This window comes from Vicugna pacos, chromosome 3 (genome assembly GCF_048564905.1).
Source record: "Vicugna pacos chromosome 3, VicPac4, whole genome shotgun sequence".
In the NCBI taxonomy this organism is placed as follows: Eukaryota; Metazoa; Chordata; class Mammalia; order Artiodactyla; family Camelidae; genus Vicugna; species Vicugna pacos.
In genome coordinates, this window is record NC_132989.1 from 98,005,980 (window position 1) to 98,030,477 (window position 24,498).

A 24,498-nucleotide genomic window follows, 5' to 3' on the forward strand; every position below is an offset into this window, starting at 1 on the left:
CAGACTAAGCAGTAAGATAACAACTACACAGAACACTACAGGTAATGACGTACACCTACTTGCTCAGAGTTTTCATACAAGCCATGTTGTTTATCAAACTATATGTCCTAATATTTAATACAGTAGAGTTAGTGATTGCAGTTTTCATATATTTTAATTACAAGTACCTTATTGAAATAACTAACATTCTGACAGTTTCAGACTTTCCAAATTAGCATAATATATTCAAGAAATATAGCAAAAAGTGAAACAAAAACTGAATATGACAAGGTAAGTTATTAAAAGAAAAATGAAGTAAAGAAAAAAAGGGAAAAGCAGAAATATCATTGGCATGGGGAAAAAAATAAAAAGTCCAGACATTTGGTTAGAAGAAAACAGATCCAACAATTACACAAATCAAAAGCTTATAAATTCAATGCAATGCAAATCCTTTTGAATGTAAAAGCTGAGTTGAAACTACAAGGTCTATAAACTGTTATTTTTGGCCTTAACAGTACCAATTCTTCTGATCAAAGAAGGCCACAACAGTTAGGATTGTATTACTTGATTTTATTTTACACTAGGTGGTGGGCACAAAAGCAATCCTCCTTAATAAAGTTGACAATTAGCTTCACTCAGAACATTTTTAATAATGCACATTTAAAAAAAAGTATTCATCTTACAAATTGTTCTGCAATCCAAATATACAATAGCTTGGAAAACAACATTTAGAAAACAAAAGCCAATGTAAAAAGACAGATTAAAACAACTAGAACAGTACAGATTTTATATGGCTCTGATGTTACAGTTTCCTTACTGCATCATCAATGTCAGAAATCTGTTCCTTCAGCTGGCTCCACTGCTCAGGATTTAAAGAAATACCTAAAAAAAAGTTTTAAAAATCAAAAATTGAAAACTTAAGTTTTCCTGAGGATTTGTTAATACTTCCAACTAAAATACTGTTTTATCAAAACTGCCATTTTGAATGGCACAATGGTACATTAAGAATCAAATCTCTTCCGTTTGTTAATTACATATTGGTCACAATGACCTCAGCAGGTCAATCTTATATCCAGTTTTACTCTCAACACTGCAACCCGCACACAATGCCTATTACACTCAGTGAGAACACATGACGATCTGAAGATTCATCTCACAAGTGCTGGCAAACTAGTAGGCTAAGTGGCCAGGCCCAGACTTGGTATCTGACATCCCATTTCTACAACCAGTTAGTTGGTTCAAACATTAGTGTGCTCAAAATTTCCACAGGAACTCAGCATAATGACTCCCCTGAGTTCTTCCAGGAGCATTCATTTCACTTTGGAAAAATCAGAAGCATGATCCAAACAGGACTCGTCAGAATGTTCATACTGGTTAAGAGCGCACTTTGTAGTCATGCAGTCAGGGTTCAAATCCCATTCGTGCTATCGCTAACTATGGCCTTTAAAAAATTACAGTACCTCTAAGCCTCAGTTTCCTCACCAGTAAAATGATTCTTGTAACTCAAAAGGTTGTTGTGAGTAATTAGCTAATGTGGATAAAAACTCAGCATATCACCCAGCACATAAACATTTAAAACATTAGCTAATGATGTGTTGTTCCTATTTAAGATGTTAATATGAATGAACAGAAAGTACTCTGTACTTCAAACGGTCCAATGTTCTAATCCTGGACTCATATAAACAAAGGAACTAGAACTGGAAGAACTAATGTATTTCTCAGGAAACTGCTGGGAGGATATGAAATTGAGAGGAAGGAGGAGAATGCACTGGGATAACACTTAGGAAGGGCTTTAAAGTTAATCAAATCATTTTAGTAAGCAAACAAGTGGTATTTTTTAAAAAGACATTCAGGCAAAGTAGAAACAAGTAAGGAAGCATTTTTCCACTAGCTAAGGATCAACCTAAAGTGGCTAACTACACAAATATATGAGTTTCTGTTGGTACACAAATGTTCTCCAGCTATTTGGTGAAAGAATAAAGTATGCTTCTGCGATGCTGACATGCTTGGGACTGGATGAAGCACAATGGAAGGATGAAGAGCCACTTAAAAGATACCACCCTAAAGAATATCCTTTTGGAGATGCTCCAAAAGGGAACACTGTAAACCAGGATTTTCCGTTCCCAATTCTATACCATCCCAGTCCCCCCACTCTACTTCAGAACTGATGTGATCTTTTTAAAGGTACATTCAAATAAATTAACAGTCCAGTGAAGTGGTTTTAGTGGTATTACTGAGGGGTGGGGATGCAGTGGGTATTTCAACAGCTATACTGAAGACACCTCATTACAATAACTAAAGTGTCATGTCCAAAAAGGCTACAGAAGAGAAGCAATCAACTCAGTGAGGATCTTCCATGCCCTATGCACTGCCAACATTATTTCAATTTCAAGTAAAGTCCAAACAACTTCAAGCTTAAATAATTTTAAGTTTAGTCCCAATATTAGGACTAATTCAGGAAATTAAATCTCACCTTTTCTTCCTGGTTTCATTTCACCTTCCGGATCCATCCAGTATTCTCTAATATCAATTAAGACTTTCCCTTTAAAGTCCCGAACACTGACATACCTCATTTTCCCAATCTGTAAAAAGAAACAAAAACATAAAAAGCTGTTCAACAGTGATGTCCATATTTATATCCACACTTGCTGAAAGCTTACTCTTTTAATAGCAAAAATAATTGCTATTCTTAATATCAAAACTACACCAAAGGAATTATCATTGTTAAAAAGAAATCTTTCTAAAAAGGATGAAACTAAACAAAGCACATCTCACGTTTTCAATCATTTTTTGCATTAAAAGAACCATTAGTAAAACAGTATAACCACTATGGAAAACAGAATGGAGGTCCCTCAAAAAAAATTGAAATAAAACATATGATCCAGCAATGATCTAATAGCCCCACTTCTGGGTATATATATCCAAAAGAAATGAAAGCGGGGTCTTGAAGAGGTATTTATTCACACACCCATGTTCACAGCGCCATTACTCCAACAGTCAGGAGATGCAAGCAACCCAAATGTTCATCATCAAATGAACAGACAGACAAAAATGTGGCACATATGTACAACAGAGCATTATTCAGCTTTAAAAAAAAGAAGGAAATTCTATCACATGCTACAATATGAATGAACCTTGAGGATATTACATGCTAAGTGAAATAAGCCATCCAGATATACATTGGATGATTCCACTTATATAAGGTACTTAAGAGTAGTCAGATTCAGAGGCAGACAGAGTGGTTACCAGGGACTGGAGAGAGGGAGAACGGGAGAGTTGTTATGCAACAGTTTCACAAGATGAAAAAGTTCTGGAGAGCTGTTTCACAACAATGAGAACATACTTAATACTACTGTATGCTTAAAAATGGTTAAGGTGGTAAATTGTATGTTAAGTGTTTATTATCACAATAAAAATCACTGGAAAACAAAATCTTGTACAAACTATAACTGAAAGAAATCTCAAGACTTAGCTACATTGGTTTAGCAACCATTCTAAGTAAAAGAATTCAGAGGTCCAGTCAATGATAACATGAGACAGCTTTTCCTTTTAGACCTTCATTTCAAGTAACATCTTTAATACTATCTACTTAGCCTCAAACTGAGAACTTAAAATTCCACAGAAAACTATTTTTCTTCCACTGCTGCTCAACACAAACTACAGAGTTGCACAGGGAAGGAAAAGGCTTTACTCAACAGTGTCTGTAGGCACTTTCCAGGATGTCATGCTGCTACAGTGTTCAGTTCAGCACTTAAACCAAGAAATCATGCTTTCTAATCAAAACCTCTAATACCCATCTTTTACTCATTTTAAACCTACTCTTCAATCTTACTTATTTAAAATACTAGCTACGATTCTGTGCTTAAAACACATCATCATGTAAAAGTTCCTTCCCCTACAAACCTGAATCCCTTAATTACATAATTCCCTTTACTGGGATACCAAGCATTGATACAGTACAATCATAGTTGTGCTGACACAAGTACACATTTATGACTTCCATCTTGCCTAGGTCCTCTCAGGCTCCCTTTTCTTATTCATCTTCCTTTAGTTTCTTGTTCTCAAATAAGTTTCTCGTTCTGTTGGTATGCCCCCTACTTGCCATACAGTCCATTAGGTATAGGTAAGTGCCTTCAAATCTCTCTTCTCTATATTTACCCATATCATCATCAATTTATAAGTTCCTTGCCTTTTGTACCCCATTTCTTGCATATACAGTTGACCTTTGAACAACTCAGGGGTTAACTTCAGTATAACTGATAGTCGGGCCCTCCACATCCTCGGATTCAACCAACTACAAACCATGTAGTATTTAGTACTGAAGAATATCCACGTATAAGTGGATCCAAGCAGGTCAAACCTGCGTTGTTCAAGGGTCAACGGTACATTCTTTCCCTTTCCATGGTTTCTTACCTACCATTTCCAAACACGTCCATTCTCCTCCTTCTATAAAGCATCTTCCCTAATCTGCATTTTGTAACTTTCCCCATGTTTCCTTTTCCCCTTTATTGTTAACCTTTGAAGAGAGAGAACTGCTGTTTGCACTAATTAAATCAGTGCCTGTCATATTATTGAGTTCCCAATAAACTGTTCTAATGGATGAACTGAATAAATAAGACCAAAATAATTATCACACTGACACTCCCGATAGTGATTTGTAATACTGATTTAACAACTAATAAATTTTAAGTATCTTAGGCAGCTACCTCACTGAAATGAACAGTATGTTTGGTTTTTATACTCACCCACGCGATAGCTAAACAAATAAAATTAAAATATACTGAAACGCTACCAAATTAATATTGATTCGGCAAGTCAAGCAAGCATTCAGTGTGGGTTTAAACAGTGGAAGAGACTTCAGGTGGTGGGATATGACCTTGAAAAAAATGACAGGCCATTTATTAAGTAAAAGGAAGAAAAAAGTGATGAGGATATAGACAAAGGAAAGCAGAAGGATACAATACTGATGACATTCAAGGACTGGCTAAATAGATGGAGCTGTGCTGAAAAAGACTTGAAAAGCCAGGAAGAAAATTTTGAAGCCTTCATAGGTCCTTGGACTAAGGACCAAAAACAAAAACAAAAACAAAACAAAACAAAAAAAGCAGAAGCAGAATAATTATATCTCTACTGCAATGTTTGCCCATAGTCCTGAGAAATCTGATGCAGAAAAACAGGGATACAACTTTAAAATCTCACTGGAAAAAAGAGTTCAAAATCAAGACTGAAAGCAACCTATTTTTTAAAAGAGACAGTACATTTTAAGTATATTAATGGCATTTTACCAGTCTTCAATCAGTAACAACGAATACTCAGTTATTTTCTGTAAAGAGCACAGTACAGTAAACACAACAAACGGTTAGTGGGCTACTTTTACTACGCTTGTCCCCCAGAAACTTCTCACAAACTTCCTCATCCACAATTTCTACAAGGTGTGTATAAATGTCTTTGTTTGCTACCGATGAACTTAGTAGAAGCATTTTCTTCCTTACAAACATGACTGATCATCCACATATTTCAAGCTTAGGGAATTTACAATCTAAAGTTCCTAGTCACGTTTCAAATAACTTGTGTTCAATTACACTAAGTAAGAAATTATTCAAACTCGGAAAAGAGTATATAGGTCAATAAACTGACACACTAAAATCTGCCAACAATGCTTCAGAGAACACCAGCACTAAACAGCTGTAGGGGTAGGAGAAAGGGAAAGCCTGGGGACACAGACTAACGTTGCTCTACCACAATCTGAACTTTCACTGTACACTAAAACTAACTGTGCATTTTGTATACTATCCCTTAATATACCTAGCGTTCACTTTAGCATAGAAAGAAAGCTTTAAAGCAAATCTCCAAATAAAGATAGGCCATACAGAAAACTGCACCATTTTTATTCCACGACTTTACAATCTCCAAGCCCAAGGTAGCAAATCCACAGTATGCACATTCATTCCTGAGGCTAAGCAATGGAGGCATTAAAGGGAAAAGAATTAGAAGGATACTTTGCTCCAACATCAGGAATAAGGCAAAGATGTTTGCTCCCAACATGTCACTTCAGTATTTTAGTGGAAATACTAGCAAAAAAGCAAGGAAAGAATTAAGAGGATGATGTAAAACTCAACAGATAAAATCATCAACACAGAAAATTCTAAGAAGTCATAAATTGCAATATTTTTTCAATCCATCTCCTAGAGTAATAGAAAAATAAGCAAATGGGACCTAATTAAACTTAAAAGTTTCTGCACAGCAAAGGAAACCATAAACAAGACAAAAAGACAACATACAGAATGGTAGAAAATATTTGCAAATGATGTGACCAACAAGGGATTAATTTCCAAAATATACAAACAGCTCACAGAGCTCAACATCAAAAAAACAAAAAACCAAAAAAACACAACACCACAATCAAAAAATGGGCAGAAGATCTAAACAGACATTACTCCAAAGACACAAAACGGCCAATAGGCACATGAAAAGATGTTCAACATCGCTAATTATTACAGAAGTGCAAATCAAAACTACAATGAGGTATCATCTCACACCAGTCAGAATGGCCATTATCAAAAAGTCCACAAATAATAAATGCTGGAGAGGCTGTGGAGAAAAGGGAACCCTCCTACACTGATGATGGGAATGTCAACTGGTGCAGCCACTATGGAAAACAGTACGGAGGTTCCTCAAAAAACTAATAGAATTGCCATACGATCCAGCAATCCCACGATCCAGCAATCCCACTCCTGGGCATATAGCTGGAGAAGACTTTTTGAATCAGAGTTTTAGAATGAGAAAAGATACACGCACCCCAATGTTCACAGCAACACTATTTACAATAGCCAAGACATAGAAGCAACCTAAATATTCCATCAACAGATAAACGGGTAAAGATGTGGTACACGTACACACATATACATACATACACATGCACACGCACATGCGCACACACACACACACACACACACAATGGAATATTACTCAGCCATAAGAAAGAATGAATGAATGCCATTTGCAGCAACATGGATGGACCTAGAGATATCATACCAAGTGAAGAAAGTCCGAAAGAGAAAGACAAATATACATCACTTACATGTGGAATCTAAAATATGATATAAATAAACTTAATTTAAAAAAAAAAAGACTCAGAGACATAGAAAACAAACTTATGGTTACCAAGTAAGCAGGGAGGGGGGGAGGAATAAATTAGGACCTTAGGATTATCATATACACACTACTATATATAGAATAAGATAAAACAAGGACCTACTGTATAGCACAGGGAATTATATTCAATATCTTGTAATAACCTACAATAGAAAAGAATCTGAAAAAGAACAGATATACATATACAAGAACTGAATCACTATGCTGTACACCTAAAACTAACACAACACTGTAAATTATACTTCAATTTAAAATAAATAAATAAACAAACAAAAATAAATGAATGAACGGAGAAAGATACTGTATTCACAAACAGGAACTTTTAATACTGTCAAGTTGCCAATTCTCCCCAATCTGAATCAAAATCCCAGTAGGCTTTCTGGTAAAAATTGACAAGCTAATCATAAAATGTGTATGAAAATACAAAAGACATAGAATAGCAAAAATAATTATGAACTTGAAGAATAATGTTAAAGGACTTACACTACTAGATTTCAAGACTCACCATAAAAGCACACACAGTAAGTAAGAGAGTGTGGTACTGGAGTAAAGTAACAGGGGGAGAGGGTGATAGCTCAATGGTAGAGCACGTGCCTAGCATGAACGAAGTCCTGAGTTCATTCCCCAGTACCTCGATTTTAAAAATAAACTAAATAAAAAATACCTTAAAAGATAGACATACAGATCAATGGAACAGAACAGAGTGTAGCAATAAATACATATTTTATATGTTTACTGATTTTCTTTTTAAGATCCAACATGATTCAATGGGAAAAGAATAGTCTTCAACAAATGGTAACGGTACAACTGGATTATCCATATAGAGGTGAAAAATTAGTCTCAACCCTTATTTCACACTATACACAAACTAATTCCACATGGATTAGCAATCTAAACATGAAAGTTAAAACTATAAAAATTCTAGGACATACAAAACAAACCATAGTACCAAAGGAGAAAGGTCAGGGAGGGATAAATTAGGGGTTGGGGATTAACAGACACACATTACTATATATAAAATAGATAAGCAACAAGGACCAACTGTATAGCACAAGTAACTATATTCAATTTCTTATAATAACACATAATGGAAAAGAATCTGAAAAGAAAATATGTATGTGTATATGTATGTATAACTAATCACATTGCTGTACACCCGAAACTAACATTGTAAATCAACTACACTTCAATAAAAAAACTTTTAAGAAATCATAAAAATTCTAGCCCCCTCAAAAAAAAACTGGCAAAATTTTTGTGAAAAATAAAAAAAATTAAAAAAGTAATTTTTGTGGCCTTGAGGTAGAGAACTATGTTTTAATAGGAAACAAAAAGCATTAACTACAAAAGAGAAAAATTGATAAAAAGACATCTTCAAAATTAAAGCTTTTTAAAGGTACTTAAGAAGTTAAAAAGACAAATCACAGACCCAAAGAAAATATTCACTTTACTTGCATCTGACAAAGAACTGTATCTAAAATATATAAAGAATTCTTAAGCTCAATAAATTAAATGAACTTTTTTTTTAATAGGCAAAAGACTTGAACAGATTCTTCAAAAAAGATGTAAGACACTGGGGAAATACAAAGTAAAGCTAAACATCCATTAATTAAAGTGGATAAATTTTTTTAAAGACTGGCAATACCCAGTGACAACGTGGAGCAACTGGAATCTCATACATTGCTGGTGGGTGTGCAAAATAGAAGAGATACTTTAGAAATCAGTTTGACAGTTTCTTATAAAGTTAAACATACATTTAGCCTATGACTCAACAAATACATCTGGTATCTACCCAAAAAGCAAAAATGTCCACAAAAAATTTGAACAAGAATATTCACAATAGCTTTTTTCTCAATAGCTGAAAAATAGGAACAATCCGAACGTCCATCCAAAATGAATGGATAATGGATCAGCAAACTGTAGCACAATCATACAACGGAATATAAATCAGCAATAAGAAGGAACAAACTACAGATACTCAAAACAAGGACTGATCCCAAAACACTATAGTGAGCAAAGGAAGCCAGGCACAAAGCAATATAAACTATATGATTCCATTTATGTGAGGCTCTAGAACAGGCAAAATAAATTTATAGTGACAGAAATCAGACCAGTGCTTAGCTAGGACAAGGGAATGGACTATAAAGGGAGGCCAGAGGGAACTCTCTGGGGCAATGGAAATGGCTTCACTACAACAGCCTGTACATTTATTGCAGCTCATCATATTATGCTTCAAATGTGTGTGTTTTATTGTATATAAATTATATGTCAATAATTTATTTTTAAAAAAGAAAAGAACTTGTCCAATAGTGACCTCTCCCTTGAGAAATAAAGCTGACAAACTCTTAAAAAAAACTCACAGAAAAATGATAGATAGTAGTAGTACAGATACAATGATTAAAAGTAGAAAGAATAAAGATCACTGCACTTACATGTCATAGGAGAAAGTAAGAGAATCATGTCACAAAATGTTTTTACATGCTTATAATCTGGAGGTTAGCAGGGAAAAAAATAACATGTACATCCTACAGAACAGTGAATCTCAAATTTTTTTTTGATTTCCTGTCCCCTTTGAGGAACTGATTAAGGTTATAAATAATCCCTTCAAATACAAAAATATTCAAATAAAATAATAATTTCATGGTCTCCCTAAATGAACCTCCGAGGTTAAGAACATTTGACTCTGCAATAACATAATTCAAAGTAACAAGTGTATCCTTAAAATCACCAAATCAACTAAAGTAGTATCACTGATCTTATGTGCCCGTCTCTGAAGAATGGGGATCACAGTCCCCTGCCTCAACCATTCTGACCTTTTAAGACACAAGTGCTAATTACATGACAGTCCTCCAGTGCAGCTTTAACATCACCTAAGTCATCTCAAGAGGATTATATCCCTAGCTCTTAAAATTCCGAGCTGAAGAAACCAGACAAAAAACTAGCATCTAGTAGTACTTCCTCTCTCATCAGTATTCTGCCCAAACCATTCTACAGTTTGTAGTGACTTTCTCTGGGTACAAGTCTCTTCAAATCAGAAGCTTTCATTTAGACAGTTGCTTATGTTTGACATACTGGTTTACCAGAATTTAAGATCATTTCCTCAAGTTCTGTTCTCAAGAGACTGATATTTAGGTTTAAAAAAAAAAAAAGTGCTGTCTTACGGCTACTAACCAATACCTGAACAATTTTAATTTAGAGTTTCGATCTATTTGTCTTTAGTAAAGTACACCTGGTAATCTGGGTCCTTAAAAGATTCTAGTAATTTCAAAAGAAGTTCTACCCTCAAACTGTCTTCAAGGCATTTTTCTTGGAAAATGAAAAAAATACAGAAAACATACAGCCCTATTTTTAAAAATACAGAACTTTTTATAAAACCTTACAAAACATGAGAGTAACTTATTTTCCTTCCAAAAACCCTATCCTTCACCCATCTTTGTAATGAAATTATCAAATCATTATTACTAATAAAAACGAAGTCCTCATTTTATTTAATATAACCAATATACTCTAGTGTCCTCTTAAACCAATTAAAATTCAGTATTAACCACTAAAATATTTTTCTATGGCCAAAATACTATTTCAAGGAAAAATCTCTAATGGCAATGAAATTAAATATCACATCTTAGAGTGGCTACACAGACTGCTTTCACAGACTACTAGATCTGTGAAAAGTCACTTTGAAAATAGTTTATCCTGTACAGCACAAGGAACTAAATTCAATACCTTGTAGTAATCTATAATGAAAAAGAATATGAAAATGAATATATGTATATATATATATATGACTGAAACATCATGCCATACACCAGAGATTGACACACTGTTAACCATACTATTCAATTTTTTTAAAAAGGATTAAAGAAAAAAGGCCTATGGTTACTCCAAGAGGCACTTTCAAAAGGATGAGGCTTAGGAACCTTCAAAATAAAGGTTTAAGAACTGAATTCACTCTTTTTGGTGAGATAACCTCCTCATAAAAGTAGAACTGCTTTCCCAAAACTGCTCTAACAGTATTAAATCTCGAAATGTGGCTCCTGGTTTCTTTATCTGTAAAATCAGGGGTTAAGTCGACAAGATAAAACCCATTAATAGGCCACAGATGCTCTATTATTATCCAAGTAAAGGCAGGCATACAGTAAACAGAATTGATCAGAGAAAAGCCCAAGATAGTTGCCAAGTAAATACTTAGTACAAACATACACAGAAGGAAGAAGTAATACTCTTGCAGATTTTACTTTTCATTCTGCCCCTTAAATTAGCTTCCCACTGCACTTAGAATAAAACTCAAACTAAAAATTCCCAACAGGAAAGCCCTGCAAATCTGGCTCTTCATGGTCCCTTCCAATTAGATCTCCTACCTATACTCTCAGCCACTTTCCAGGCTCCAGCCACAGGGGCTCCCTAATTCCTGTGCAATTCAAGGTCTTTCCCACTTCAAGGCACTGCACAAGACCCTCTACTTTGAAAATGCTTCCCTCCCCCATTCCCCTGGCTTGGCCGGCTTCTCCTTCATGTCTTAAGCTTCAATTGTCACTGCCTCAGAAAAAGGTTCTCAGAGCACCTTCTCTCTCATAATAATCTGCCCTTCGACTTCTCAGCCCTTAACATAACTTTAATTGTACTATCTACTCAAAGAAATGAAGGCTCTTTCATAATTCTTCCTTACATATAAACAGCATGATCTATAATCATCACTATTCATCTTTTGGAAAAACCATCAAAGCCCTTATCACCTCACATAATTTATCCCCACTGCCTCTCCCCATAAATCCTTCTTGTACCATGAGGCCAGTATCAAGTCTCCCTAAAACAAGAAACCCAAGAAAAGAAGCTATACCAAGTCTGGGTAATTTGATCAACTCCCTCTAATGAACTTCTCTCACTTTACCTCTCTACTCAACCTTACTACCCACAATATATAAACAGAGGGCAAGTTTTAGTAAAACCACTCACCTTTCCTGTTATCAAGCCAAAACAGAGCAGGTCGTATTACTGCTTCCCTTCCAGGAATATTCTATCCATACTTCACAGCCCAATACTAAACCTACTTCTTCCAAACTGCTTTCTAAATGTGCAGTTCTCAATCTCTTTTTTGGGATTTCTCCAACTTTTAAATTTTCATTGTTTTAAATATAGCAAAATTACAGAATTCTAGATTTTAACAATATTCTACCATCATGTAAGTTGCTTTCACTTCTACTGACTTGTTCTTATATTCCCACAAGTATCTTCAGTCAAGAGGATGATAACATACATGATAGATTATTATGCATTATCAGATTAAGGTACTTTTAACATTCTTCAGATCAAGTCACGTAATTAATTCCTCTGGATCTAATGAAATAACATTACCTGAAACATGTTATCATCTCTGCTGCTGCTGCTCTGCTTGGAGGATGACAAGGCTCTTGAAGTTTCACCAGTTTTTTGCTTCTTTACAGGTTTTTCTGGAGCAACTTGCTTTTTCCTCTTTAACTTGAAAGAAAAACAAGAATATGGTTAAAACTCGCATAAGAACAAAACACAACTCAGGTTAAAAAGATTCCACTACTTTTGAAGACTTAAAGGATCAAAAGGCTAATTAAGAAAAAAAATTATAAACATATACATACGCAAGTTTCACTTGACAACAGAACTGTGAAACTAACCTAGCACTGTTATCCAGCACAGTGCTTCTGAAGTGTGTTGTCAGAAACCCAAAAGAGGGGAGGGGACAGCTCACTGGTAGAAGACTGTGCCTAACATACATGAGGTCCTGGGTTCAATCCCCAATACCACCATTAATAAATACACACATACATACACACATACATACATACATACACCTGATTACCCGCCCCCACACCCCCAAAAAAAGAAAAAAAATTGAGAAAAAAAGAAACCCAGAAGATACTTCAGGCATTAGACTGGTATTCAGAGAAAGTTATTTTATACACTGAATTCCACATAAGATTTCCTTGGGAGAAAAAATGATGGCGGGAAGGGGGCACCTGCTACTTTTGAATAAACTTTTGGAAATCACAAGTCTAGTAACTAGTCAGTTACTTATTTTTACAAAGAAAATATACTAATTAGGAAGAATAAAACCAACTTATGATTATTTACTTATGCCTGCCTATTCCAAAAGGTACTTAAATTGGCTTAGGAGGGTTATGAGTAGGCTAAGTTAAGAAAGCTATTTTGTACTGGGCACCAGAGGATCACAAAACTTCCTCACCAAAAAAATTAAAAATTAAAAAAATAAAAAATTAAAAAAATAAAATAAAAAGTACTTAAAAAATTTCCTTACCACACACACACACACAAAATTGCTCACTGAAGATAGACAGCAATGTGTTGGGCTAGCATTCAAAATCAAAACAATGTTTTAAAAGCAGCATTACTATAAAAGCTTTTTATAAGGCCTCATTCTCGCTACTGCCCATGCAATCTAGTAATTCCAAATCCAAACAACAGAGGGCAGTCATGTTCCTTAATGGAAGGAAGGGATACGCTATTTTAACATTTTACTAAACTAGATGAAGCTAGGTACGACATAATGTATATATTCATGTACACAAACTGAAAAAGTGGATTTATTTAATGTAAATACAGGACTAATAGTACTATTTGAGACAAACGGCAAAAATTAACTCAGCTCAATACGCAGAAAGCAATTACTCTTTGTATCAGGGTCCAGACAGTCCCTGTGGACTAGTACGTGCCTAGCACTTAACAGCTCAATAAAAATTTGTCAAATGAATGTATTCAAGTGCATATTTAAAAATTAAGGGACATTTCCTTCTCGAATACAGCTGTGCATGCTCTTAGAAGCCTTCTTTCAACCTTCCAGGTGATACCATATTCGGTATTTCCCTATAAAGGTGCATCTCCTCCAGGATTCTCATATAAACTCTCTCTTAACTAACACTGCTAACTGAGCTCAGACACACAACTATCTAAGCTTTCAGGAGATACAGGACAGTTCTGCATGGAAGAGGCCTTGACCACAGTGTGAGATGCTCAGTTAAACAAAACGCAGTTAAACTTTTAGCACAGTTCTTATCTAATGCAGAAAAAGCCTATTCTATCAAAATGGGTAATTTCATGTTAGCTTTGTTGGGTGTTAACTAAAAGGAGGGAACCAGAGTAAATAACATTCTGATTTAAAAAGTACCAAGCCTACATTTTATGTAATCCTCGTAGGGCTGCATAAACATCAATGGCCAAGACATCTGTCAAACTGACAACTGCTGTCAAGGAGTTCAGATAATCTGACTCAACTACTACACAGAATACCTACAGATTATTAGGCAGATTACTAAATAATGGCACACAGTGGCTTTGGCCTAATTCTAGTGCTACCCTCCTAGAGTCTAAAGACAGTGGTTCTGCAGCTTTAGGGCTCCTGAAAAGCCTCAACAGGAGACTTGTTATGTCGGAGGCTTGCTCAAGTATGACTTAGGGGCTTGGCACGTGCATGTGTCTACAAGAAGCACACAGGAACTTTCATCAAGTGGTCCAGGAGCCACTGCATTTCCAGAAACACCTATCCAGATTCTCGTTTTAAAATTCTGATACGCTTCACTGTCCTTCAGAACTGGATGTGGGCAATAATTATGAATTAAGTATCAAGAAAATGACATGGTGCAGTTATAGTCACCTTTTTGTCAACTTCACTGTCAGAATCACTGCCGGAAGAGCTTGAAGAAACAAGTTCCTTTGACTTAGGCATTCTGAAAGAAAAAATACATTACATAAATAATTTAAGAATTGTTCTACAATTAACTCTCCCCCAATCAAAGATTTAAGAATCCCATGGTTCATTCTACCATATTGCGGTACTGGAGCTGTTTCACTGAGCACAATGCTAGAACTTATACTCTTAATCTATGCTCTTCCAAATTGAAAATAACACGCAGAGTGAAGTGTTCTGAGCCCAGCAAGAACTAAATGTCATACCCATCTCATTACTCCTACACCTCTCTCTCAAAGCCAATGGGTCTTTTTATACATCACTTTAGCAGGGTTAGATGTTTATGGATAGGGTAAATTGCAAGAAGACAGCTGACAACAATCACTGTTAAAACCAGGAAGAAATATGATTAATTACTCTCAGTACTGCTTTATACAATTATTCTCTGCAGGAACTGACCCCAACATTCACACAGCATGGCAAACAACTGTACTACACAGATGTCGATATCTAATTGATTTTACCATTATAATCCTATTTTTCATATTTTGTATATGTTCTTAATATTTTTTGGCTTTTTGACCATGCCATCAAAATATCAAGTACCAATTCAGAGTTATACATAATTCACAGTTAATTACATTTTACGCTGATTTTCTACTCTGTAATACAACTAAAATTTGAAGAATGTGCTTATGGGAGGGGCAAAAACCTTCTACAAATTTCTACTGTGACCCTAGTTCCCCAGGCCCCCCATGCAGAGGTATCGGGCAGATCCCTGCTTTCACATGGATGTTTACATTGCCTGAGCACAAGGCAGACTCTTTGTGCCTCTATGTTTCCCAAATTTCAAGGAATTCCAAGGCATACTCTACCTCTTTTCAAAGCACTTATAATACTAGGTAGTAAAATGCTTTTCAAAACAAGTATCTTTGCTCTTTCCATCTCCATCTCAGAAGAGACTGATTCCTATTAATTTTTTTATGCCCTAAAGGGCCCAATATACGCAACACACACTGTTATGTTTGCTGAATTAAAAAAAAAAGACTTCAAAAAAAATCATAAATAATTCAGGTCTCGACTAAACTTGCACTAGCACTGGCACTGAATGTGTCCCACAACAGGAGGTCAAGGTAAAGGAGATGGGCCATCCTTGGCCTAGCCCCTAATTCAAAAAGCTCAAACCATGCCCAACCCAGCCATGTTGATTTCCACTGGCAATTTTTTGATGACAAGAAGAGTAAATTCAGAGGGGAGCAGCAACGTTCATAAGCACGTTTTATACATTAGTATTGTCACTGCTCCACTTTACAATCTAATCTCCAAGAACAATTTATTTATTTTTTAATGCCAGCTGCTAATAATGCTAAGAAACATTTTTCAAAGGTAATTAAATTAAACATAACCTATTTTCACTTTGAAACGGCCAAGCATAACCCTACCATCTGTTCATGAAAGGCGCCTGGGGGCCTAAGATCATTTCAAAGAACCACCAAAGAAACACCTTGGGTGTTTAACCCAAATAAGTCCATCCAACACAAAAACAAGATAACGGTAACCAAAGCCAGCCTCTCTGAACCTCTAACAAAATACCCTTTTACTTAATGAGCCTTTACTGCTCAAGGAAAAAAAGGGGTGGGGGATGCAGACTCGTAATCCTGACAAAACGATACTAAAAGCGGTGGTGTAGAACATAACGCAAAACACAGCTAAGAAAATAAATCTTCGATCTTTAATGATGGCATGGAGGAGGATTAGAAGACACGAGGTGAAAATAAACTAGGACTAAAGGGCCCATGATTTCGGTACAACACGAGGGCGATAAGCACCGAAACGGAGGAAGAGGGTCGCGCGGTGCCAAGAAGCCGCCAGGACCCCAGGACTGGGAACGGCTTGGGCAGGGGGAGACAAGTTGGTCGGAGGGGGCGTGGGAGGCGGCGAAATGCGGAGGAGACGGCGTGGGGAGAGGAGGGACTTGCACCAAGCGCCATTTTCTTCTCTCGAAGCGCTCACTACCCCCAACCAACCAGCCGTTCTCCCCATCCCCGAGCCCCCACCGCACCCCCCACCCTCCTCCGACAAGGTCTGCGCCCTCCCGGCCCCAGAGCGCCCCCCATCCTGGGGACAGAAATGGGGGCCCCTGAGAGACCTTGGGGAGGCGCAGGCCCCGCACGCGCCCCCGCCCGGGCCCCGGAGGCCGCTGCGTTGTCCCGGGGGCGCCCCGGCCCCCTCCCCGCGGCTCCTGGTCCCAGCCCTGCCGCGCCCCGCCGCCCTGGGGACCAGTCTCAGGCACAGAAGGTTCTGCAACGCTTGAGGCGCGGAATCGGGGACCGAGAAGGTGGTTCGAAAAGCCGAGGAAGGAAAGGGAGAGATCAGGCAGCGCCGCCATTTCCCGCAGCGGTCGCCGACGAAAAGGAGGGCCGCAGGCGGCAAGCGGCCCCGCTGGGAAGGTGGGGGTCGGCCGGGTGGGAGTTCGAGGGGTGGGGGCGGGGTCCCGAGCACTCACGCTCCGCTCCGGTAGCCGACCTGCTTTCTGCTCGCTCGCTCGCTCGCGACTGACAGAGAACCGGAACTGACGGCAGCCAAGAGACGCCGGCCCCGCCCCGCTGGGACTGCGGACACGTGATGGGGCGTGGCCTCCTCGCAGAAACCAACACCGAGACCCTTTCCAGGGCCTTAAAGGGACCGCCCCTGGTCCTGAACAGAAGCCAGGAAAGTGAAATGTCGCAAAGATTGGATCTGACTTGTGAGTGAATGTGGGAACGAATAAAACAGGAATGACAAGCACTGAGCTTTGCAGTTGTTTCATAAACGTTTCTTGTATTAAAGTGAAATGCCCATACTGAAAAAGATCAACACTTCTGGCCCATTTTCTGAGAAATGATCTTTGTAGGCCACCCCTTACTCCGGTATTTGACCCTGGCAGGTAAAATCCAAAGGAAAGGAGCCAAAGTCACAGCGTTCAAATCCAGGCAGTGCCAATGAATGCAGAAGTACATTGCAATGAGGCACTTCACGTAAATTACTCATCCTAACAAGCACTTTTCAAAGTAGGAATGATCAGTCTCTCCATTTTATAGATGAAGAAACCGAGGATCAACAAGGTTAAATAAGCTCTGCTGTAGGTTGTACACGGAGTGAATCATGATTCAGATCCTACACTGCCTGAGTCACACTGCTGCAGACTGAGGGATATTGCAAAAGCTCTAGCCCACTCCTATGCATGCAGTGTCAGGCTAGACGACCACCTTTAAAAAATGAAACACTGTATAATTCGTTTTGTAGAACCTTCCAAAATGGCAGGAATAATCTATGGAAATCTAGATCACGTTACTCTTGGGGAATATAATTTGGAATGAGTATGAAGGAACATATTGGGATGCTGAATATGTCTTGATCTGGGTAGCAGTTAGACAGGCATATACAGATGTAAAATTTTACTTAGTATTTGTGCATTTTACAGTATATAAGATACACTTCACTGAGAAAGTTGAAAAGTCAAAAATAAAAATATGAAAATTAAACTGTAAAAAGATAAAACTCACTCAGTAACCACTGTTCCAGCATGGTTGTTTGCTAGCCTGGAGTCTGCAAACCCAAAGGCAGTTACAGAAGCAACCCCTCTGACCAAACTCTGGCCAGCTGACCACAGTTCCCTTGGGGCTAACAGTGCCCCGGGGCACTGTAGCGGGTATTTGATTGGACTGATCTCATAAAGTGGGGTAACTAGTGGCTCACCAGGTGTCCTGGGCCCTGGGAGCCTGGGAGCCATGGTTCTCTGTCAAAATCTGGATGCTGGCTGAGAAAGGACAGAGTTCAGGGCACTGGTTGGAGTCATTTGACCCACAACCTCCCCTCCCTCTCTTCCAGGACAGAAAGAGCTACAACTTTCTTTACACAAGTACAGGAAACTGCCCAGAGATCCTTTCCCAGTTTATTCACTCATATATTGAGCACCCACTATATGCCAGCACTGCTCTAAGTGCTGGGAATTCAGGAAAGAATAAAACTGAAAGGGTCACTGTAAACTCATGAAGAAGACAATAAGCAAGTAAAGAATTAAATAGAGATGGTAGTTTCAGATAAGTTCTATAAAAAAATGAAAGAAAAACAGGATGATGCAGAAGAGAGTGTTTGGGTGAGGTTAATTTAGATGTGAAAGTATTTAAAGCCAGGAAGTGCTGGCTTTGCAGAGCTCCAGGAGCCCAGGTCTAGCCTTTCTCTAGATCCAAGATAGCACCACTGCCTCTTCCTCCTCACCCATCCCTACTATTAATAAGCACCAAGGAATCCCGCAGCTTCCCTGCAGTGGTGTCTATACCCCGAGAAATAGATCTGTGCTACACACGAAATAGCGCAGGACTCCCTGTAACTGTGAAAGGTAAACTACAGCTGCAAATATTATAAAATTCTGGAGAGCTGGGCTTCTGGGTTGGAACAGACTGGGAACACTTTGAAGAGGAAAACAGCCTTAAACTTGACCTAGGGAGATGAGACAGAACATTTGGAGTGGGAAAAGAGGAAGACTCTCAGGTAGGTACAACCGCAAAACGAGTAAGGCACATGGAAAGGCCATGAGGAGTCAATCCTATTGGAGCAGAGAGTTGGCACAGTGGAGGAGTAGGAGATTCATCTGGAAAAGTGGGGCGAAGCCAGATGACAAAGGGCCCTGAATGAAGTCCGAGGAGTTTGGATTTTATCCCACGTGAAAAGGAAGAGAGTGGGGTGTGGAATGTCTGAGGTGATACAAAGATAGAGCTTTATGGGGTTCAGGCAGGCAGCCCCAAAATATACCAATTTGGCACATTGATTATTTTGAATTAAAGTTACTTGAGAAACAGCTGATACAAGAAGGACCTCCTTGTCCCCTTGGAAGCAAGAAATAAATCTCCCATGTGAAAGGTACCCTCCTTGTACTAGGAGACAGAGAGACATCCTTATTATCAGAAACAGGGACTTCAAGGCCAGGAAGGTTAGATCACCAAAACTTGTTACTTTACTAATTTACTACCCCAAGCCCAAACTTTTTTTGCCTTGTCAATTCTTCAGAAATTTATTGTTTATTTGTCTAAAAGGTATTTAAAAAAAAAACTGCCTACTTTGGTCACTTCTACCCATTCATACAAATTAAATTTGTTTTTCTCCTGTTACTCAGTCTCTTGTCAATTTAATTATTAGACCAGTCAAAAGAATCAAGAGTAGTAGGGGGAAATTTTCCCTTCCCTGACAGGTTGAAGAAGGAAGAAGGAAGAGCTGGAAGCTGGAGACATCGTAGAGGAGGGTGCTCTAACTGCCATGGTAGGAAGTGATGAATTCCTAGGATGTCAAAGTGACTTTCGTTTGGATTTGGTTTCAACTGAGCTGTCTGTGCACATGTCTGGGTCCAAGAGAGGGAGCACTAGTAGTAATAAGTTTAAGTTCTCAACTTAAACCACAGGGGTCCAAGTAACTCTCTTTGAGACCCATTTGCCTACATTGAATGCAGAGGGGAGACAGCCAACCTACATTCTTTGCCACTGATTGTTGCCCAGCTGCGGTATTGTGTGGGCTCAAGGTGGCACCCAAAAATAAACTCCTAGGCCCCAATGTGCAACAAGAGAAGACACTATACCCAAGAGCGAAAGAGGCTCGGAGACTCCAGCAGAGCAACACTTGGTAAAAGCAGTGTTCAGTGGTGACCACCAGGCTCTGGGTCAACCTCATTCCCTGCAGAGGGAGATTCAAGAAGTGCATTCTCATGGCCGCTCTCGTAGAAGGCATATGTGGTACAGAATCTCAAAATATGAAAAGGAACAGGAGGTGGAGGAATGGTTAGGGATTTGGCAAAGTAGAAGCAGAGTGCAAACCTGAGCTGCCATGGAAGTCTGAGGGTTCCAGGGATGGGGGTAAAAAAGAGGGTGAACAACTAAGTCTACATATGGAGCAATTAGATCCACGGCACCCAGCCACTCCACCCTCGTCGGAGAAGGGAGTTATATCTTCTCTGGGAAAACCAGAGAGGGGTTGGTGTGTGTGCAGACACTGAGGCCACACAGATGACAGGGGACTGATCCAAGTCTGAACATCAACGTGAAAACATTCCTCCCCAGACGCTTTCGCCTTCTAATGCTGTCTGACTTTTAAAAGATTAAATGCAGACAACAATACAAATTAATCTCTTTTAAAAAAATGTGTCATAAAACTCTGAGTCATAATAAAATAAAAGTAAACATGAAAATAAACATGGACACAGTCTACTTGCTGCCCTCTAGACACACACACACACCTTCATCCCTCTCTCTCACATGCACCCACCTAAAGAAATTGTAGGAGAGGCAGAATTTGTAGGAGAGGGTTTGCCTCCACCCTCTATGGGTCCTTACTGGGCCTGAGAACTCAATTGACTTCAAACTAAGAAACAGGAGGAAAGCATATACAAATTTATTTAGTATATGATTTACATGACACAGAAGCCCTTATAAGGAATGAAGACCCAAAGTAGCAAAATCTAGATGCTTTTATACTGGTTTGAATTAGAGGTAATTGTGGTAAAGTTAGTTACGTGGAGAGGCTATACAAAAATAAGAATTATTTAAGAAAAGGTCTATTTGTATGGAATTTTCTCAGTCTCAACTTCTAGTCTTGCTGATAAAAATGTTACTTTCCTTCTGTATGTGGGAAGACAGCTTCCATATGGGGGTTTCATCCCCTGCTTTTACAAAGAAAAAAGAGAGGGTCCGAGTAGCCTTCTTGCACCTGCTGTCTAAGTGCCTTTAGCTCAAAATAATGTTGATATCAATTTTAAGGCATATTTTGCGATGACAGATCTGGCCTCCAGCAAAATCATGCTAAATATTCCAGGTAAACCAAGTGCACATAAATGTACCCTTGCCCCTTTAACAGAAGTTTTCATTCAGTTTCTGTGTCACTGAGGGAACTGAGCTGTGTGCCTGCGGTAGGTTAGGGTTTCAATTCTCTGAGCTTCAGGAGGTGGAGAACGGTTAAGGAAGTATGAATTTTTAGAAGCAGAGAGATGTGATGCTTTGCATGCAAATTTAGTTGGCTCCATTTTCTTGGGTTGTGGTTCCCGGTGAAACCATCAGCAAATCCTGGTTCATAACTGATTTCTATTTTTTTTAATTCAGTATGATTCAAAAGGTAAACAAAAATTAATTTTTACATTTGAATGAAAGAGGGAAATTTTTATGGACAGCAAAATAGGACGACGGTGGCTTTCAAATGATAGGAAGGAGGAGTCATTCACACACATTTGCCTAGGATGGGAGTGGGGAATTGCTCCTTTTATAGAAAGTAAGTGAACTGCACTGGAGTATCTGCAGGTAGACCAGAAAGGGAGGCGGTTTGGGGAGCTGGGAGGAGGTAAGAAAGAATGAAGGAAATAGCTCAGTACCTGGGAAAGACCAGAGCTTGAGGAAGACAGCTAGTGAGAAATTTCTGGCGACCTGGAGGGGTTGGGGGGGCTTTTAAGTGGTTCCCTGCATGTCATTGCACTGTTAACACCCTCCAATCTTTATTTCTTCCTAAACTTCAGAGAAAGATTTATACAAGCAGCAGGATATTATTTTGGAACATTATCCAATGTGGCTCCAGCTCCAAGCACTTCCTACATTCTGACCCCCTTCGCCCCCCCCATCCCCATCATTCTACAAAGAAAAAGATGTCAGAACAGAGCAGTGGACCTGAGTTTTGGTTTGGGCTATTAAAGTCTTAGGATTCCAGGCATAAATTGTAGATTTTAAATAATATGTAATTAGTCAAATTTTATTCTTTCTGCCCCTACTCCCACCACCCTCGAGATTCTCCTTAGACTCCATACAAGGGGAAGGGAAAGTCAGAGAGAAAAGAAAGGAAATCTCTCCTCAGTGCCTTAGAGAAGCAGCTCTGCTCCAGCCCCCAGACCAGCCCTGGGGGAGGTCGTTAGGGAGTTTGGGGATCTGGGAGCAGAGCAAACCACTTCTGTGCTTTCCAGATGGGCATGCTCCCGGAGGTCCTCTGCACCCCATGGGTGCGAGTGGGGATGTCTGTGTGAAACATCAAGGATGGCAGGCCTATGGCAGTCTCGCTGAGCCCCGGGAGCCCTTGGGATGCTGCAGGGCTCAGCAGAATGTCTCCTCGCAGTAAGGACAAGGAGATCTCACCAGCCGTGCTCTGGAGAGTGGACAGGACAAAAGACATCTCAACAAGTACCAGTGCGAAGAAGTAAGAAGGACAAGAACCAGACAAGATGAGCTCTTCGCTGAAGACCGGCATGGACAGATGGGGGAAAATAGGCAACACCCCATCCCCGCCCTCGAAGCTCTGACACCCTCTAATCCCACCCCACCCTTGCCCAGAATTTAAAGGAGAGAAAGAGAGAAGGGAAGAAATCATGGCTTTAACCTGAATTTGGCTACGATGAAGCTTTTGACTAGATGGAACAGTCATCATTAAATACAATCATAGAAAAATTAGGAAAGTCACATTTCTCTTCAGTATGATTCTGTAGCGTGAGAGCCATACCTGTAACACACAAAGAGGCAAGAACAAGAAATAAGGAAGTGGGGCAGCGCTGTGTGCGAGGGATGGGGTGCGCACAGGGGGAGGTCAGTAGCCCCTCACTTAGGCTAAAACAGGGAAGCAGACCACAACACCAAATGACTAGATCTTAACTCCCTCCTGAAGATTTTTTGAAAACTAAAGGAAAATGCTGGAGGTCCCAACAGCACCCATTCCATTTGAATATTAAAGGATTTGTGGCATGGGATGCCTGGAGGTCATGGGGACACCTAGGATGGGGCCAACTGGATCTTGCATGCAAATGGGGAAACAAGTGACAGGGAGCCCTGGGCATCCCCCCCCAGTGCAGTGATTCTGGAGAGCTGACAGGGGAGAGGGTACGTGTGTCGTAAAGAGTGTGGTAAGGAGAAAGCATCTATCTTCGCAGGTATGAGTTACGTTCCTTAGACATGGTGAAGTTAACAAAAGCTAAGGGAAAAAGTCATGCTTCTCAGTCTTGGAAGGAGATGGGAAAGTAGTGTCCTGATCTCCCTTTCCCATTCTGCTAAGATACTGGAGAGTTAGGCCTAAAGACAGAGTGGGAAGGAACCACCTAGTGTTCTGTCGTCCCGGGTTTCAGTGGGACATAACAATTCAACTCAATGGGATGAAACAATCAAAAGCAAAGAGAGCAAAATTCCTCTGTCAGCAGCTGTAGGCAATGTTGGTCATCTGAAGCCCAGAATGGACAAGCTGGTATGAATGAGACAAGTGAAGGAAGGGCTGCATTTGCTGCTGGATGGGCAAGGTTATGACCTATTCACTAAAGTTTCCTTCCATCACAACCACGCCGCTGCAGGCCTTGTATTTACCTGCTGGAATTAACTTTCATGGTACAGCATTAAAAGTTAATAATTTGTAATTCCAAAAGTTTAATACTCCTTCTCACTCAAGTAATTATAAATAAACATGAATTACATGTAAGGTCATATGCAATGAGTAACAGGAATATATTTGAGGAAGCTATTTAAATACAAACTGCAAAGCATTTTTCCCCTAGGGTGACTTTTCTGAACTTGGTAGTAAAGCTATTCTTAGATCCAACTTTCATTAGAAATGCTATGTCACCTTTTATAGAATGCATTTTATAGTAGCAAAAATATATATACCATTTTAATTCACCTTACTATCCATACCTGATTTATTTAATGTTCTAT

The 24,498-nt window shown here is 39.0% G+C and overlaps 1 protein-coding gene across 2 annotated transcripts; it reads right to left on the reverse strand.

The window, feature by feature from the left end:
- Window positions 1-528: 528 nt before the first annotated feature.
- SUB1 (SUB1 regulator of transcription) lies at window positions 529-17,420 on the reverse strand. Of its 2 annotated transcripts, none has more exons than XM_006199642.4 (5): window positions 17,313-17,420; window positions 14,774-14,846; window positions 12,484-12,606; window positions 2,453-2,561; window positions 529-861 (listed from the first exon to the last, which is right to left on the reverse strand). In XM_006199642.4, exons 2-5 carry the CDS (start codon window positions 14,843-14,845, stop codon window positions 782-784), a joined length of 384 nt encoding a protein of 127 aa, XP_006199704.1. In that variant the 5' UTR covers window position 14,846; window positions 17,313-17,420; the 3' UTR covers window positions 529-781. The 2 variants fall into 2 exon arrangements, with proteins under 2 accessions (XP_006199704.1, XP_015090934.1); XM_015235448.3 differs by having other exon boundaries at window positions 17,333-17,408.
- Window positions 17,421-24,498: the final 7,078 nt, after the last annotated feature.